Source organism: Bidens hawaiensis, unplaced genomic scaffold (genome assembly GCF_021521415.1).
Source record: "Bidens hawaiensis isolate Kalapana, Puna unplaced genomic scaffold, B.hawaiensis_p1.1 tig00015117_1, whole genome shotgun sequence".
Lineage (NCBI taxonomy): Eukaryota > Viridiplantae > Streptophyta > Magnoliopsida > Asterales > Asteraceae > Bidens > Bidens hawaiensis.
In genome coordinates, this window is record NW_027492339.1 from 401,131 (window position 1) to 420,686 (window position 19,556).

Sequence of the window (19,556 nt, forward strand, 5' to 3'; positions counted from 1 at the left end):
ATGTGTTTGTTCGATGACATATATAACATCTTACGATTCCTATGTTTGAATCCAATATAGTATACGTTTGTTTATTCTTCTTTATTTTTAGTCATATAAAGGATTTAGCTCAATGTAATAAAAGAATGTAAATAAGCATGTTAAAGGATAATAACACCCATGAGTTAACGTTGAATTTAGAACGAGTTAACAAATTGGACGAAATTGGCAACAGTTGGAAACATCGAGTGTCTAATTGCGAAAATAAATAATTTTTGGACGAAATTCGCAAATGTGACCAAACTTCAGAGACAATATTGGCACTGCACTTATATAATAAAGGAGTGAAAAGACATGTGTACCCTTGACTTAACGATCCAATTTAACGGGGTTGGTGATTTGGTTGTAATTGACAAGAATTGAGAAGCGTGGATGGTCCATATGCAAAAAAAATAAACTTTTTGGATTAAATTCGCATTATTTGCCAAACCACAAGGACGAAAATGGCACTTTACTCTTAATTTAACATATCTAACTTAGACCATGTATAACTGATGACCGTCGCTCGAGTCATACAAAAATCTAATTAACCTAAGCAGATAGGGTGAGACAGGTATCGTATCTAGCAGGAGTATGTGGTCAATGTAATATATAATCAACTTCTCAAATTCAATTTATGAAGTAAAAAGTTATGAGTGCTGATCACACTAGCAAAAGATTTGATTTAATATCAAACAAATAAACAAAGCAAGTTTCATTTAATAAACAAGACAAATCACACATGAGTTTCAAGCAAGTAAGTGAACAGTAATCTCATGTCACTTAACATATTAATCATCAATGATCAAATCATATTGACTAACTAGACAAACTTTAGACATTAACAATCGCTAACACACAACACTGGCTATCAAACAGTTCCTGCCAGTGTGACTCAACTAAGGGCAATTGTATGCTTCATCATATTCAAACTAGTCAACACAACCCTATAAGCAGTTATCATAACAACTGGCAAACTAATCATTCTGATCGAAATAAACCTAAACCGATTGAGTGCACAGTAATATTAGACATCAATACTCATAGATTAGTCAAAAACAATTACAAATTATTCGTTCTAAAACACATGAGAAACCTGAATAATACAATCCTCCGTCTTAGACCAGGGAAAAATTTTTGTTTTAGTAAACACGAATTTTATATGTAATAGAAACACATAACTTTGAGACCTGTACATATAGAAGAAAACAATATAAAAATAGTGTGGTCCACATGACATTCACCCGTTAACCTACACTTAATCAACCAATCAACATATACATAGTTTCTTTTAAGTAAAGTGTTAAAATCTTTGTTGAGGTTTGACTAATTATGAAACTTTAGTTCAAAAAAAATTCTTTTGTAACTAGAACATTGATGTTTATTATTTTTTGTCATTACGTCCAATTGTTAACTAGCTAGATTTTTATCAATAAGTGAAGGGTTTTTATAATATATTTATTATTTTAACATAACATGCCATCATCATCTATGTCCAACACCGCCCGTCACCACAAAACACCTTTCTTCTTCACCAAAATGAAATTGATTGTTGAATATCGAGCAAAAGCACACCCAAAGCTTTGATTTCAAGATCTCTTCAATCATCCCCTTTCAAATATAATTAATGGATTGTGAGAAATCCACCACAGCCATGTTTCTGTTAAAAAAATCATCAAATTGTTTGTAGTATGAAGCTCGCCTACTATTTATTTATAGGGAGGGTATTTGCAGCAAGAATAAATCTGACTGGAAATCGATCAGCCACACAAACTCCACCATTCTCCGCCGCCGATTTCACACACTCCCCATTCCGTTCAAAATCCTGTTTCTGTTTGCTTCAGCATTGATTCCAATCTTGAATCAAAACCAGACCCGATCGCAGATATGTGATGCTGGTTCAATGCCCGAAAAATTACGAGATCGTCTCTTTCCCTTTACCATCTTAAGGATGATTTTAACACTTTGCTCTACTATCGTGTATTAAACACGAATCCTCTACTTCACACGACCCTTTCTTACATTTTGCTTCTCCATAGTTGTATCTTACAACTTTCTTTTTGTCATGTTCTGTTATCTACTGCTTTATCTCCATTCCACATTGTAATTCGTAGCAATAAAAGTGTTTTTATAATTTTTTTTACGAAAGGCCCATCTACATAAAATTCTACCAACAGACGTGGAAAAGAAGAAACGGTTCAATATGACACAAATTTATACTACTATACAAGATGCATCATTCGTATATAGTACATCAGTGCCATTGGCTTTAATCTCAAATCCTCCAAAGAAATTTGTATTGCGAAACAAATGAAACTCAAATTCTTTTAATAGATACAAGAGCTCTTATGTAGATGAAAAGAAAGATCCATGATGACCGTATGGAACCCTTTGAGGGAGATTAATTTTGGCTATTGGCTCACCTGTAAATTGTTTAGCATCAATTACCAGTACCTGTGATAACAAAGAATTTCACAAAGTAAAATAGTCAGACTCATTAACTTGTTGTGTTTATTGGTATAGGTATCGTTTAACTTATGGCTCCGAGATAGTGTTTGATTAAACATACATAGGAAATCTCAGTCTCCTCATCATGAGCAAAAGTAACAATCCAGCCATCATCTTCATCTATGGCTCCTGGCTTTGACACAAAGGCTGATCCTGAACAAAAGTTATTTTCCGGTAGCCAATGATACTCCATCTTTATGTTCCTTTCACCATGACTGTTTTCTTCGGTTTTTTCTTCAAAGTACAATTTGGCTAGTCCCCCATATTTAGTTTTTGCTGAAACATTTCAAAACTAATATTTACTTAGAAACCTCCAATTAAGTTGTACTCACTTATAGGAAAAAGCCGGTCAAACGTACATGTTGGTCATTTTCCCTAAATTATCACATTACCTGATTCTGAGCTTGCATCGGAGTTGATAACCTGAGTGTATCCATATTTATGTTTAAGACCTGTGAAATCTGCATTGATCATTGGAAAGTCCATCGAGTATTCACTTCCAGTTAAATCTCTCTCCTTAACCTCTAGTGTCTCCATGTTCAGTCTCCACTCCCTAATACTAGTAAATAACAGCCCATCATTCCCTGCATTATCTGAGTTGACCGGTTTAAAAATGAATCCTTTAGAGAACCAGTCAAATTTATCCTCGTCCCACTCCGGTCCTGGAATAATGGCTGCATCAGCCTTGCATCCTCTCACAACAACCTGTTGATTATGCAAATCAGTTACGTTCCCAAATAATATTTTGGGTCTAGTAGAATCTTAATTAATAAAGCACGTTGTTCTTTTAATTAATAACATACTTCATATAAATTTATAGATCTAATAGCATAGTAAAGCCAAACAATGACATGAGTACCTCATTTCCATCTTCAAAGCTGTTCATTAAGTGATAAGTACAGCATGGTTCTATATGAAACCACTTAATAGAGTCTGCATCACCATAGCGAGGAATCACCGCAATCCTAGCTTGTTTTTCCTTCTCATACTTGAATAACCTTAACACAACACCAACATCTTATATTTTTCCTTTTTGTTTTAATGACTCAAGGGTAGTGGATACCTATGACATAATTAGAATTAGGAATGTGCAATTAGCATGTTCACAAGAAAAATACTTACTGGCCTCCTTTCATTACCCTTTCTGGGCTTATAGTGAGCATAGAATCTATTAGGATGTTGTACCTAAATGTCAGAAAAGAAAACACGATGAAATTAGGTCCAACTTACACAACCAACATATAAAATTACGAATGAATGTATGCAACTCACTTCTTTGTGACACCCACTTCATGAAAAAGTGAGCAATGATCTAGTTGTAGGTCCAACTTGTGGATAAGATCCTTTCCATCAGCTATAAAAAGAAATGTGATCAGAAACCAAAGATACACTATAATAAGTTTATATGTAAAATATGCTGGAAAATTTATTGAACGTTTATTTTTATTGAATTTTGGCACAAATAACTATATGTATATATGATATATATAATTAATAACTTCTAGGTGTGCAATATTCTCCCTCACTAGCGCCTCACAATTAGCTAAGATGTGTCCAAATGTAGCCAAGGTGATTAAACTAGAGTTTGAAAGGATGAACTAGATACATGAGTGATGTTGGTGATTTTAGTGACATCAGAATACGCACTCATTTAGTGTTATTATGACTTTGGTACAAAGGGACATCGATTGCTTTGTCACTGTGACTGGGTTCCAAGGGGCCCCGCCCCTTGGCTGGTCCGGGGTAGCGCCCTAGCAAGGTCCAATGGGGAATATCCTTGACTTGACTGGAGTCGCAATCGGTATGGATGGGAAAAATACACTGAAGTAAAGTAGGGAGTTGCTACTGAGTGGTGGCAACTTGGTTACTAATTTTCGGTAGTGAAGTTGAAGATCGGTAGTGACTTTGAAGTTTGGAAACATAAAATCATTTGAAAAAGATGATTGTTACAGATAATAGTATTGGTTAATCTGGTTCGGTTGTTTTCTGAATAATTAATCTTGATTTGTTAAGTGATTAAAGTTCGGGATTTGTTTTGTTAAGTTTTATATTAATATTTGTTTAGTATGGTAAGAATATTATGGATTATTCTAGAATAAGTTTGCATTGTTTCCTAAGTTAGGTTTGGCTTGGAGAGCAAGTTTAGTAGGTCTATAAATAGGGTCTAGATTATTAGTTTTATTTGTGTGAGTCAAGAAGTCTCTTCTCCATGTAAGTTTGATAAATTCGTGACATTCGTTTGTTAAGTTCGTTTGATTATATGAAAAGAGTCCAGGGTTGTCACCCCAAATATTTTGTGTTTGTTTGTTCGTTTGTTTGATATGATTGTTTGATCCGTCTAGGCCAACAATTGGTATCAGAGCTTAGGCTCGTTGAAGACACGGTTCGTTGCACAGAGGACGAGCCGCAAGAAGGTTCGATTACTGTTTGGAAGTCAGTTGGGTTTTGTTGTTTTGGTCCGCGGCATATCAAAGAAAAACTTTTAAATCGTGTTCTAAAAGTATCGTGGGATTTAATATTGCCGTGTCCGAGTCTCTAAGAAGTATCGTGGCTGACTTATTAATTTCTATTCTATTTGGTGGAGTGTGACATCACCCTGGGAGATCTAAATTCGTATGCATCAAAGACTTTGGTGGGTTCAGTTACAAAATATTTATTCCTAATATTTAGAGAGTCGAAATAAATTATCAAGAAAATCCAAGATGGTGAAGTGGGTTTCCAAGGAGTAAGCATGTAAGGAAAAATAGTTTACCTTTTAAGAACGTGCAAGTTGAAAATAGTATAAAGTCATGGCTAGTGATAAAGAAGGGAGCTCAGGAACAGTGAAAGAATCGATAGGTGGTTTTGTTTTACAAGCATCGAAGTTAACTTCGACCAACTATGCGCATGGTCAATTATGGTGAAAATTATCTTGGGTGAGAATGGTTTGCATGATGCGATTGATAAGGAAAAGGGGACTGAAATTGAAGAAAGAAAGAAGTTTACGGCCTTAGGTGTTATCTTCTAAACCCTACCTGAAGACGTGATGCTTTAGATGTCCAAGTATTCAGAATCGAAAGATGTTTGGGAAGCGTTAAGAGTTCGCTATCTTGGTGCAGAAAAAACTCAGAAAGCTCGTGTTCAAATGCTAAGAGCCGAGTTAGATGGATTGAAGATGGGGCAGACAGAAAGTATTGATGATTATGCAGCGAAGTTGGGTGGAGTACAGTCAAAGTACAAAAGCTTGGGAGCGGTACTTGAAGAGGAGGTTTTGGTAAGAAAATTCTTGAACTCTATGCTGGATAAATATTTACATGTTGTTTCTTCGATGGAGCTACTCGCAGACATCGAAACAATGGCGTTTGAAGATGTGGTTGGCGTTTAAAGGCATATGAAGAAAGAAACAAGTTTAAGAATGTGAATGGAAGTTCATCCCAAAGTCAGCTCATGTTCACCCAAACTGAAAAGAAAGTTGAAAACTACCGAGGACGTGGTGGAGGCCGTGGAAGATATAATGGACGAGGAAGAGGGAATCCAAAATAGAATGATGAACGTGAAAAAGATGAACAGGTTGAATACCGGAAAAAGAAGCCAGGAGAATGGCAAGATAGAAGGAAGTACGTAACATGCTACAACTGTGATAAGATTGGGCACTACTCGAATGTATGTAAAGAGCCAAGCAAAGGGAAAGAAGAAGTGAATTTGACAAAGAAAGAAGATGATGTTGATCCTTCTTTGTTCATGGCAGTTTGTTCAATAAAGAGAGTAAGTTTAAATGAAGAGAGGGTTATCCCTGGTGTGTTTGAAAAGGATGAAAAGAATGAAGGAACGTGGTACTTAGACAATAGTGCAAGTCATCATATGTCAGGAAAGAAAGAGTTCTTTACTACCTTGGATGAACGATTTTCGGGTCAAGTGAAGTTTGGTGATTGATCCGAGATTAAAATCAAAGGTAAAGGTAATGTGACTGTGGTAAGTAAGACTGGCGAAAAGAAAACGTTTTGTGATGTTTTCTTTATGCCTAAGTTTAAGACCAATCTTCTTAGCTTGGGTCAGTTTGATGAAGATGGATGTAAGATTGAAATAGCCAATGGGATATTGAGGCTATATGATCAGAAAGAGAGATTGTTGATGAAGATTCAGAGAAATCTGAATAGGACGTACAACATCAAGCTTCAGGTATGTTGTAATCCTAACAACTTTGAAGTTGAAAAGAAAGAAAGTTATGATGTGAAACCGATTATGAAAGTGAAGGATATTCGGTTTGGAATTATTCCAAATGATTTGTTTGGAGTTCGTGAAAGTATTGGTCAAGATCGAGTTGAGAAAGAAAATAGAAATGTGGCTTCAAAGTTAAGCACGAAAGGAACGAATGCTAAGTTTGAGGAATTGGTGAAGCAAGTATGTTATGGTTAGCTGAAAAGAAGGAATAAAAGCAAGAAGATCAGGAACAATTCAAGATTAAGGGGGTGAATGAAGAATTAATCTTGATTTGTTAAGTGATTAAAGTTCGAGGTTTGTTTTGTTAAGTTTTATATTAATATTTGTTTAGTATGGTAAGAATATTATGGATTATTCTAGAATTAGTTTGCATTGTTTCCTAAGTTAGGTTTGGCTTGGAGAGCAAGTTTAGTAGGTCTATAAATAGGGTCTAGATTATTAGTTTTATTTGTGTGAGTCAAGAAGTCTCTTCTCCATGTAAGTTTGATAAGTTCGTGATGTTCGTTTGTTAAGTTCGTTTGATTATATGAAAAGAGTCCAGGGTTGTCACCCCAAATATCTTGTGTTTGTTTGTTCGTTTGTTTGATATGATTGTTTGATCCGTTTGGGCCAACATTTTCTGTTATTAAAAAATGGTAAACCGAAATCGAACTAAAAAATCGGTTATTCAGAAATCAAAAATTAACAGTCGTTAATGTTTCGGTTCGGTTTTTCAATTCGGATTTTCGGTTTGGGTTCGGTGAATTCGGTTTTGTGCTCATCCCTATATAAAAGTGTGTATGTTGAACTATTTGTAGGGCCAATATTCTATATTGTTTTTAGGATTGTGTATGTCGCTTAGTTTGCTTTAGTTGGTGTATTACGTACTCGGTACGTTTATTTTGTATGTATTGGAGAAATGGGGACCCTATAAAAGGGACACTTTACCATTTCTCCAAAAACTCTAACCACTTTCACAACTCAAGAGAAACAACTTTTGGAATTAAACTCTTTCTCTCTCTTCATCTTTTCTCTCTTTTAGAATAACAAAACTAAGATCCGAGATCTGAGTGTTGTTGGTGATTTTCGCTAACCAACAACACGGATTGATCCGAGTCAAGTTGTGAGATCCATCTAGAGGACCTACAATTGGTATCAGAGCTTCGGCTCACTAGTTGAGGGTTTTTGGATCACAACATTGGGTTTTGATCTTGAGGAAAAGGAAGACAAGCTTCTTTCAAAGAAAAACCATAAAAACAAGAAAAATAACAAAAATACAAAAAGAATCGGTCTTATGTTGAAAATCATGTCTTAAAGTGTGTTCTTGGTAAAAATAACAAGTGTACTAGCTTTAGATCTAAAAAGTTGTGGGTTTAAAAGTGTTAAAATTGATGTTACAGATTTGAAAAATGTTAAAATTTGACAAGTTAAGAATTTCGCATCGCATGGCATGAAAGTTTGTGTACCAACCTTTGACCAGAACTAACAAGATTAGGTGGATAGATCCCAAGAAAGATTGCTTCTGGAAGATTTGAGTTTTTCGCTTTGCATAGCATTTCGCTTCGCATAGCATTTCGCATCGCATGAAACTGTTTCGCTTCGCATAAGAACAATTTCGCTTCGCATAAGATTTTCTCTCTGCATCATTGTTCATCAGAGTTTTTCGCTTCGCTTGGAAAAACTTTTTCGCTTCGCATATGCGTTTTCGCGCGAAATTCTTGTCTGTGTTAGAATTTTGAGCTTTTCAAGAACTGTTAAGTGTTTAAGACTGCTGAGACCATGACGAGTACTGATTCTGAGTTGTTAAAGGGCTATTTGTTGCTTGAGAACCAAGTGGGAACCCCTACAAAACCTCCAAAGTATATGACCCTAGATGATAACTTTGCTGATTTTAAATGGAGGTTTATGAACTTTATCTCATTGACGGATTCTGAATTGATGAGATTTTTGAAGTAGGTCCTCATGTTCCCATGATAGTCACTACAAATGGGGAACGAGCAAAGCCCATTGAAGATTATGATCAAAACGATAGAACTTTAATTGAGCAAGATTATGATCAAACGAGCAAAGCCCATTGAAGATTATGATCAAAAACGAGCAAAGCCCATTGAAGATTATGATTAAACGAGCATACCTCACCTTAACCATTTGTCTTTCAAATGAGATTACCGAAACTCTACGTGAACATAGAAGTGCTAAAGGTTTGTGGGAGGCACTTGTTGAGAAGGTTTAGGGCAATGCTGAAATTAGAGAAAAAAGAAAGCCCTATTAAAAGAAGAATTCAATATGTTCAACCATCGTCAAGATGAAGCTGTGCTGGACTTGGTTAAAAGGTTTGAGAAGATGATGGTCAGAATGAGAGCTGCCAGTGTAAACATCACCAACTCTGAAGTCAACCACAAGTTGATGAATTCTTTGCCGTATAGTTGGAGTACTAACACAATCACGATTAAGAGAACTACCAATTTGAATGCTATGACGAACACTGATTTGATCTCCACTATCAAGTCATTTGAGATGGATGAGCATATGAGAATGAATAATCATCTGAGTTCTCTTAATCAAGCTGGGATGAGTGCAGCTCCATCAATGCCAACTACTTTCATCAGCAAAGCCCAGCATAATGTGTCCAGTGACTACTCCAAAGTACTCTCCAGCTGTGCCACCAAAGACAGCCTTCATCTCAACCAACAATCAATCCGCGTCATCCGAATCATCAAACTCAAGCTCATTTCAGAAAACCGTTGATGCTGCTGTTGAACAGGCCTTGAGAGCACATGGGATTTCTTCTTCAAAGAATCAGCGAAGTAAAAGCTCCAGCTACTGTGAAGCACCACCCATGTTGAATGACTCAAACATCTCAATAGTTTATGCTTTTCTGTCAAGTCATGAAAAGTTGATGTAAGGAAATCTATTGCCACCACAATTTGAGATTGGGGATATGAGAAACATAAATCAAAAGGATCTAGACAAGATGGATATCAAGTACCAGATGGCAATGGCTGTGCAAAGAGCTACAAACTTCATGAAGATGTATGGGAAAGACAGCTTCAAGGATTCAGACGGGAAGAGGATCAGTTTCGACAAGTCAAAGCTACGATGTTACAACTGCGGTGAGATGGGTCACTTTTTGCGAGAATGCACGAATCCATCAAAGCCAGCCAATGATATTCGTGTGACTGAGGAAGAAAATAGTAAAGCTGCTGGAAAGAAGCATGAGGTGCAGAAGCCAAGCAGCTCAGCTCCAAGAATTGGAGGTCATCCATACAAGGGCAATTCAAGCTCAAACACAAGATCCCTTCTCTCCCAAACGGAGGTCCAAACTGGCATGAATTGGGATGATCAATTTCAAGAGCCGCAGAATCCTCTCAACATGGTAGGCATGGCTTTCACTTCAAACAATGAAGCGTCTACGTCTTCAGCTGCAAGTTCTGATGCATCATCACTCGATGAGGTAAATCACAATCTCTGTTCTGAAGCTTGCGTTAATAAGGTTACTTACTATAGATATCATCAGAACGAAGTTTTGAAAGAAAATGCAAAACTTCCTGAATTGAATGCCGAGTATGTAAAGGCTGACAAGATTTATGTTGAAAAGATAAAAACTCATCATGATAATGTGGCAAATCTTAGAGTTGAAATTTTTCAAAAAGATCAAGAAGTAATTTATTACAAAAACATAGTTTCTGAACTAAAACAAGAAATTGAGAATTTGAAACTTGTTGCTTCTGATAAAAGGGAAAAAGAAAAGATAGTCGAAAGATTTGAAACATCATCTGAGCAATTAGATGATCTTATTGGAGCCTAGAGAAGTACTAAAGTTAAAGCAGGGCTGGGGTACGATTATACTAATGTACCTCCTCCATTGAATGATAATTACACAAGTCTGCCCCAGTTTAGCTATAATACTTCTCCCGAGGAAGAAATGGGATTGGTAGAATACCAAAACCAGTGAAATTTGTTCCTGCAGCATCAACAATCCTGTTTGTAATAAAGTTTGTGAATCTATGTTGGGAAGTCGGATGTCAGGATCAAAAACTGTATTTTGTGAAACTTCTAGTGATGACAGTTGTAAAGATGTTTGTAATGAAACTGAATGTTATTCATCTGATTCGGATGTGAAACTATTTTTGATGAAACAATAGAAGCTAAGGTAGATGAACAGACTAGTCCTAGTTGCTCATCAACTGATCATGATATTAAGAATTTAAGAAAATGTTGGGCCCAGGATTCTTGATCCTTATGGATAAGCTATTCTTGGCGACTGTTTACAGGAATAAAGATCCTCTATGGATAAAGGATCCTCAAAAGTTAAAGACTTGGTCAAAGCATTGAAGATTATAGATGTTGGAAGGAGTTACAACTCGTTTATAACAATGAGTAACCGTTCCAAGATTCTCTCCAGGACAATTAATGCTCTTTATGGCTAGTTATTATTCAATTATCTTTCTTGTAACTATATATATTGAGTTGAAGCTGATCACAACACACAACACATAGCATACTTAGAATCATACTAGCAAACACTTTGTACTCATGATCAGCTATAATCTCACCTTTTGTAATATTTTCAAGTTCAATATAATCGGTAGTGATAGTTTTCACTACCCGAGGTTTTTATGCCGGTGGGATACTAATTACCAAGGGATTTTCCTCGTATAAATATTGGTGTTCATATTTTGATATAGTCACTTTGATCATATTTTTCATACAGGCATCAATCCTCACATACGAATTTGGTTACTTGATCCTTAGACCAATTTTTGACCAAAACAATTTGGCGCCCACCGGAGGGCTTTGGTGCTTTAATCCCAAAAAATTCTTACCTTTATTCAATCCCTACACTCAAAGTTATCACTCAATGGCCTCTCAAGGAAAAGCTGTTTCTACAACCGCTGCATCAAGTGTTACAGCTCAAGTATCTTTGCCACCACTACCTATCTCTACGAAGCCACAAAAGCCCATAACTGTCGCTCAAAAGGAGACTGCCGTTTTCTCCGGAATCAAATCCACTACTGTCTCCTAAACGAACAAGACCAACCGGAGGATCCTTCATGAGATTGAGGAAATCAAGAGAACTAGGAAGACTACTGAAGACGCAAGTCCCATCATCCTGAAAATACTTTATTTCAGCACTCCAGATTTCCTGGTCAAAGGTGCCCAGCATCCTCTTATCCTCAACAAGGATCCTCGGATTTCTTCCAGAAAGGATACTCTACCCAATATTCGCAAGGATCATCTATCCTTCAACAAGGATCCTCAACTCAGCACTTAAGATCCTCCAGCCACCATTCTCAAGGATCCTCTGCCTTCCAATCTGGACCATCAGATTTCCGTCAAGGACATTCTACTCACCAGCCTCAAGGATCCTCTGTCTATCAACCAGGATCCTTGGGCTTCCAGACAGAATCCTACTATCTTTATGGGAAAGAACCTTTGAAGGAACCACGATCAAGGCCACTTGAGGTCCACGAAGGGGACTTCATACCTATGCAAACCACTACTCCTGCTGGACCAACTCTTGACGCTGAAACAATGTACCCCGAACACAGCTATGGGGGGGAGATCTTTTGATCACACAAAAGGTAACACTTACAATAAGTTACCTTTTGGTACTAATCATGGTGGTATGCAGGATACAGGAATCAAGCAAAGTATAGCCCGTGAGTTACAGAAGCTCAAGGATATGATATCCAGTGTACCAGGAGTCATCAAACCTATCCACGAGTTATCAGCCAGAAGCCATAAAATTTCCAGATTCGCTCCACCAATTTGTGATGCTGAGATACCAAAGCGCTTCACCGCCCCTAGTATGAAGTTATATGATGGATCCACTAATCCTGAGGAACATGTAGCCTTATACCGGGAGAGGATGGAAATCAACCCAATCCCAGAAAGGCTGAAAGAGGCTTGCTTATGCAAAGGCTTCGGCTCAAAACTCACTGGATCTGCTCTCAAATGGCTATTAAGTCTTCCTCCTTATTCAATTATCTCTTTCTCTCATTTAATCAATTTGTTTAATAGTCAATTTTCATGCAGTAGATCATTTGAAAAATTAACTAGTGATTTATATAAAGTTGTCCAACCTCGTGGGGAACCCCTTAGACAGTTCCTTACTAGGTTTGGAAGAGAGGCCTTGGAAATTCCAAATCTGGATGTCCCAACAGCTGTTGAGGCATTCAAAATGGGATTACAAAAGGACTCTCCATTTTACCAAGATCTTGTTATGACCCCTTGCAGGAACTTAGATGAAGTCCGAAACAGAGCTTTAAGATTCATTAGGTTAAAAGAGGATCAAAGAATCAAAGATCAACTGAATACTCTGGCAAAGAGTGAAACTCAAGAAAAGAAACAAGGATCCTACTTAAGGAATAACGGCTCCAAACCATACTCCAAACCAAATGGCCAGAAGATCAACGCTGTGAAGGATGAAAAGGATGATAAAGATTGCCCAAGGATATCTGATTACTGCTTCTCTGTAGATATGGGAGAAGTAATGCTTGTTGTTAGGAGCTTGGGTGACAAAGGGAGATGGCCGAGGAAGAATGAGAAGGCGCCTCCTCCCAAAGACAAATCCAAATGGTGCGCTTTCCACGAAGAATTCGGCCACATGACAGGAGACTGTATCGCCTTGAGAAGGGAGATCAGCTACCTCCTCAGCAAAGGCTACCTCAAGGAGCTGTTCGGAAGAAAGAAGTCAAGGACCCAGGATCCTGAGCCAATCCCAGAAAAGGCTGCTCCACCTCCTCCGGACGCTCAAGTTATCAATGTAATCTTTGGAGGTTCTGACATAGCGGGACTTCGTATTCTGCTGCAAAAAAACATGCCAAAGAAAGCAAATTGGAGAATGGCGAAAGGCCGATCAGGACTTTTACAACGGTCGAGCAAAAAGCATCTCTTTGGATGAGGATGATCGGATCACCGTTCAGGATCCTCATCACGACGGTTTAGTCATTACTCTGTTTATTTCTAACCATTATGTTCGCAGGATCCTCATTGATGGCAGGAGTTCAGTCAACATTATACAATTAGAAGTGCTCAGGAAAATGAATATTCCAGAATCGGAAATTGTCTCGAGATCCTTAGTTCTTGTAGGATTCAGTGGAGAAACGAAGAATACATTGGGGGAAATCAAACTCCCCATATATATAGAGGAAGTAAATTCTATTCAAAAATTTTGTGTTATCGATACTTTGTCTTGTTGCAATTTTATTCTTGGCAGGCCTTGGATACACGAAATGAAGGCAATTCCCTTTACTTACCACCAATGTGTGAAGCTACCTACCCCATGGGGAATAGCAAAGATAGAAAGCGACCAGCAAGACGCTAAGAATTGCTATACCTCTTCCATGAAGCCTACAAAAAAGCTAAGGGAAGAATATCAATTATAGAAAGCAAGAAGAAACGTCACGGAGACTAGGGAACAAGATTCTAAGGAAGTGGTCTTGCACCAAGAAGATCCTGACAGCAAAGTACTAATCGGAGTTGAGATACAAGAATCCATCGAGAAGGATCTAGTATCCTTCTTACAACGAAGAAAATCAACCTTTGCATGGAAACACGAAGATATGACAGGTATTTCTAAGGATGTTATAACCTAAAAACTTGGAATTGATCCTTCATTCAGGCCTATTCATCAAAAAAGAAGGAAATTTGCTCCGGAAAGAAATGCGATCATCCAAGAAGAGGTACAGAAACTACTAAAGGTAGGTATGATTAGGGACGTAAGGTATCCAAAATGGTTAGCCAATGTGGTTGTAGTTCAAAAGAAAAACAGAAAGTGGAGGGTATGTGTCGATTTTACTGATTTAAATAAGGCATGTCCCAAGGATCCTTTCCCTCTTCCCCACATTGACTCTATGGTGGATGCTACCGCAGGGCATGAAATGTTGACCTTTATGGATGCTTCAGCAGCATTTTAACAAATCCAGATGGAACCATCTGATCAAGAGGACACAGCATTTATAACCCCTACGGGCATATATTGTTATATTGCTATGCCGTTTGATCTTAGAAATGCATGTGCTACGTATAAGAGACTGGTTAATATGATGTTCAAGGATCAATTAGGAGACACCATGGAAGTCTATATCGATGACATGGTGGTGAAATCAAAGAAGGCGGAAGATCTCCTCAAGGATCTGGAGGTAGCATTTGACATCCTTGACAAATATAACATGAAGCTAAATCCTGCTAAGTGTGTATTTGGTGTGAAGGCAGGAAAAGTCCTTGGATATATGGTAACCAAAAGGGGGATAGAAGCAAGTCCAGAGCAGATTCAGGCTATCTTAAATCTCAAGTCCCCAACGAATATCAAAGAGGTGCAAAGGTTAACAGGGTGGCAGCATTGAACAGGTTCATATCAAAGTCCTCAGAGAAATGTAAAGATTTCTATGACATCCTAAGGAAAGAGAAGAAATTCGAGTGGACGGAGAAACACGAGGCTGCCCTTACCGCTTTAAAGGACTACTTATCCTCAGCCCCTGCTCTGATGAAGCCTATGGATGGAGAAACCTTGATCCTCTACCTAGCTGTCTCTCTCAATACTTTAAGCGCGGTCCTAGTAAAGGATCACGAAGGTAACCAACATTGAATTTACTATGTAAGTAAAAGTTTACTTGATGCAGAATCCAGGTATTCTCACCTAGAAAAACTTATTCTCGCTTTAATTATGGCTTCAACTAAGTTAAGAAATTATTTTGAAACTCATACTATCATTGTAAAAACTAATTATCCTATTAAGAGTGTCCTTAGAAAACCAGAAATGTCAGGTAGAATGTCTAAGTGGGCTGTAAAACTGAGTGCTTATGATATTCAATATAAGACTAGAAACGCAATCAAGTCATAGGACCTAGCAAACTTTGTGGCTGATTTCAGTAGTGACATAGAGAAACAAGCCAATCTTGAAGTTCAACAGCTTGAAGAAACCAAGGATCCTTGGACACTCTTCACTTATGGATCCTCAAACGTTAAAGGAACAGGATTGGAAATACTACTAAAATCACCACAGGAGGACATACTACCCCACTCAATAGCTTATGAGTTCCATGCCACTAACAATGAAGCAGAATACGAGGCACTCATTGCAGGTATACAACTAGCCAAAGGTATGAGAATCAGGTATCTTCAAATTTTTGTAGATTCATTATTAATTGCTAATCATTTTAATGGCTCATATGCAGTCAAAGGTGAAAAGTAAATTAAATATTTAGATATAGTTAAGGATCTTGCAGGATCCTTCGATTATTTCAATATTACACAGGTACCGAGAGAAGAAAATGTTGGGGCTAATGCCTTAGCAAACCTAGCTTCAGCCTTGAAGCTCCTTGAGAATACAAAAATTCCCATTATTCATGTCTTATCTCCGGCAATCAAGGAATACAAGGCATTGGAAGTAGAAGGGAAAATACTCATAGATCCTGAGGATCATCCCCGGGATCGTTCATCTTGGATCCTTCCAATAATGGCGTACATCCAAAAGGGAAAAATCCCGGAAGGCGAAAACCCCAGGGCTTTCAAAGCCAGGGTATCACAATATACTATTATACATGATATGCTATACAAGAAATCCCTTGCAGGTCCATACTTAAAATGCATAGAAGAATCCGAGATCCATGAAGTACTAAAGGATTTCCATGAAGGAGATTGTAGCAATCATAAGGACTGGATACTTCTCCAGGATCCTAAGGACTGGATACTTCCGGCCTACTATGAAGAAAGATGCTATGGAAATACTCAAGGAAGTGTGATGCTTGTCAGAGGCACGGAAACATCCTACATCGGCCGGCAGAACCCTTATACCCCATTGTCTCCTCATGGCCATTCATGAAATGGGAAATGGACATAGTGGGCAAACTCCCTACAGCTCCAGGGGAAAAAGTCTTTATGTTAGCTATGACGGATTATTTCTCTAAATGGATTGAAGCTGAGGCATTTCCTCAAGTCAGGGAAAAGGAAGTTATATCCTTTATTAAGCGTAATATCATTACTAGATTTGGTATCCCTTCTGAAATTATTTGTGATAATGGTTCCCAATTTATTGGGAAAAGAACTACTAACTTTTGTGACAGCTGGGGAATTAAGATGATCACTTCAACGCCAGTCCATCCACAAGAAAATGGCCAAGCAGAATCAAGCAACAAAATCATCATCAACAACTTGAAGAAAAAGCTTGGAATAAAGAAAGGGAAATGGGCTGAGGAACTACCCTATGTGCTTTGGGCAGATAGGACAACTCCAAAGAATGCCACAGGACAAACACCGTTCTCATTAGTCTTTGGAGCTGAAGCAGTGATCCCCACCGAAACGGTGTATCCAACAGTCAGAACAAGCATCCGTGATCCTCAGATAAATGAAGAAAGTCTTGCTCAAGATTTGGGTACTGTGGAAGAACTCAGAGATCAAGCAAGGTTCAGGATGGCCGCTTACCAACAGAAGATGGCCGGTGCATACAACAAAAATATCAGAATCAGAAGATTTGAAGTTGGGGATTTAGTTCTTCGAAAGGCGTTCCAAAATACAACTAATCCTGCCGATGGAAATTTAGCACCTATATGGGAAGGTCCTTATTTAATTGAAGCCAAAGCTGGAAAGGAGGCATATCGTTTGATGAATATGGAATGTGACATGTTCCCAAGAGCTTGGAATGCAATTCATCTAAAAAGATATTTCTGCTGATCAGGATCTTGGATCCTAAAAACTTCTTCAGTCCATTACTTGGTAAATTACTTTATGTCCATATAAATTATGTTAGATTTTTGTTTTGTCATGTTGAAGAAATGCCGAGCAATAGGGCCCTCAAGTGGAAAAAACAGGTTGGCCAACTCTCTCCTAAGTTTAATCGGCCTTGTCGCCAGGTTTATAAGGTCTTCACCTTATGCCATGAAATTAGGGTTTTGACACCCTCGTATGGAGCGCACGATTATCCAGGTATGATTGGAGGCTGTGGGACCAGTACACTATATGTGGCTGACAATTTCATGGCTAAAAATCATATCTTGGATCATACAAATTAAATGGTAGACATCATATGCACAAGTTAAGGTCAATGTCGGGTTAGGCTCGTCACCGCATTTATTTGGGCCAACACCAAGGATCGGCTCATCGCCCGTATCTAATTGGGCATGTCCCCACGTATTTAATTGGGCTTGTTCCCACATTTTATTGGGCTTGTCCCCACGTTTTATTCGGCTTGTCCCCATATTTCTTTGGGCTTGTCCCCGCGTTTTATTGGGCTGGTCCCCGAGATGGTTGGATTTATATCCAACTTTTCTAATTATTTTTTTCTCTTCTGGTTACTTATTTTAACAGGTAAGAAATTCAAGAAGTACTATAAGGATTCAAGATCCTCTATCCTAGTAACACAGAAGACAAAACGGAAACCAAAAGAGTTATATTATCAAGTAGCAAACCAAAAGTAGACCCGCGCTTCTCCAGCAACAGGATCATCTCTTTTGGGGGACAACTGTTATCTATTCACACCTATCATGTTTGGGGGAAATTGTTGGGGCCAGGATTCTTGATCCTTATGGATAAGCTATTCTTGGCGACTGTTTCCAGGAACAAAGATCCTTTATGGATAAAGGATCCTCAACAGTTAAAGACTTGGTCAAAGCATTGAAGATTATAGACGTTGGAAGGAGTTACAACTCGTTTATAACAATGAGTAACTGTTCCAAGATTCTCTCCAGGACAATTAATGCTCTTTATGGCTAGTTATTATTCAATTATCTTTCTTGTAACTATATATATTGAGTTGAAGCTGATCACAACACACAACACATAGCATACTTAGAATCATACTAGAAAACACTTTGTACTCACGATCAGCTATAATCTCACCTTTTGTAATCTTTTCAAGTTCAATATAATCGGTAGTGATAGTTTTCACTACCCGAGGTTTTTATGCCGGCGGGATACTAATTACCAAGGGCTTTTCCTCGTATAAATCTTGGTGTTCATCTTTTGATATAGTCACTTTGATCATATTTGTCATACAGGCATCAATCCTCACATACGAATTTGGTTACTTAATCCTTATACCAATTTTTGACCAAAACAGAAAACAAGAATCAAATTTTGAGAATGAAAAACCAAGTACTTCTTGTAAATATGTGTTACCTAAGAAAACAACATTTTCTCAAAATATAAGCCGTAACAATAGTTCTCAATTTTATAATCAATTTGATAGTGCCTATTACTATTATAAACAAAAACCTAGGCATTCTAATCATTTTGTTGCTCAACATTCACATGCTTATGATTACAAAACAGACAGAGATTACAAACAAGTTAACCCACTCATATATGCTCACATGTCACATCACACATACTCCAGTGATTATGATATCTATAAGTGTAACCAACGAAAGTGTTGCTTTGTTAGTGGAAATCCTTCTCATCTTGCGAGACATTGCAAGAACTGGCACAAGCAACAAAGAGAACTGAACAGTGCGTTTGGTCAGACATTTCCTAGGGTTAATCTCAAGGCCAAGAAAATGTCTAACCAAACTCACTCCACTTCCAGTAAGACCGATTTCAAACCAAAAGGTGATATGAAAATAAAGAAACCATTTTGGCTAGCCCAGAGGGAAAGAAAAAGGTTAGCAAAGGGTTCAGAAGCTGAAAAGCCGAAGGGCCCTTCGAAGGTTTTCAACAAGAAACACGTCGAGGACTTTGTTGTCAAGTCCAAACCCAAAAGAAGGCAATCCAGAAAACCGTTTCAAAACCGAGGAAATCATAATTCCAGTTCCTCGAGGGATTGTTCTTCTGATTCTGATTCACCAATAGACTATATTTTTAAAAATCAAAAAATTAAACTTGGTGATTTTGTGTTTAATTTTCCTGAGACA

The 19,556-nt window shown here is 37.8% G+C and overlaps 1 protein-coding gene across 1 annotated transcript in view; it reads right to left on the reverse strand.

Moving 5' to 3' along the window:
- Positions 1–2,324: 2,324 nt before the first annotated feature.
- LOC143548403 (carotenoid 9,10(9',10')-cleavage dioxygenase 1-like) overlaps positions 2,325–19,556 on the reverse strand; it is a 30,974-nt gene continuing 13,742 nt past the window's right edge. The window contains exons 7-12 of the mRNA XM_077039584.1: positions 3,799–3,880; positions 3,649–3,711; positions 3,386–3,524; positions 2,919–3,231; positions 2,588–2,802; positions 2,325–2,472 (exon numbers count right to left, since the gene is read on the reverse strand). Of these exons, the coding sequence (XP_076895699.1) occupies positions 2,365–2,472; positions 2,588–2,802; positions 2,919–3,231; positions 3,386–3,524; positions 3,649–3,711; positions 3,799–3,880 (920 nt within the window). The 3' untranslated portion in view covers positions 2,325–2,364. The remainder of the gene's footprint in view (positions 2,473–2,587; positions 2,803–2,918; positions 3,232–3,385; positions 3,525–3,648; positions 3,712–3,798; positions 3,881–19,556) is intronic.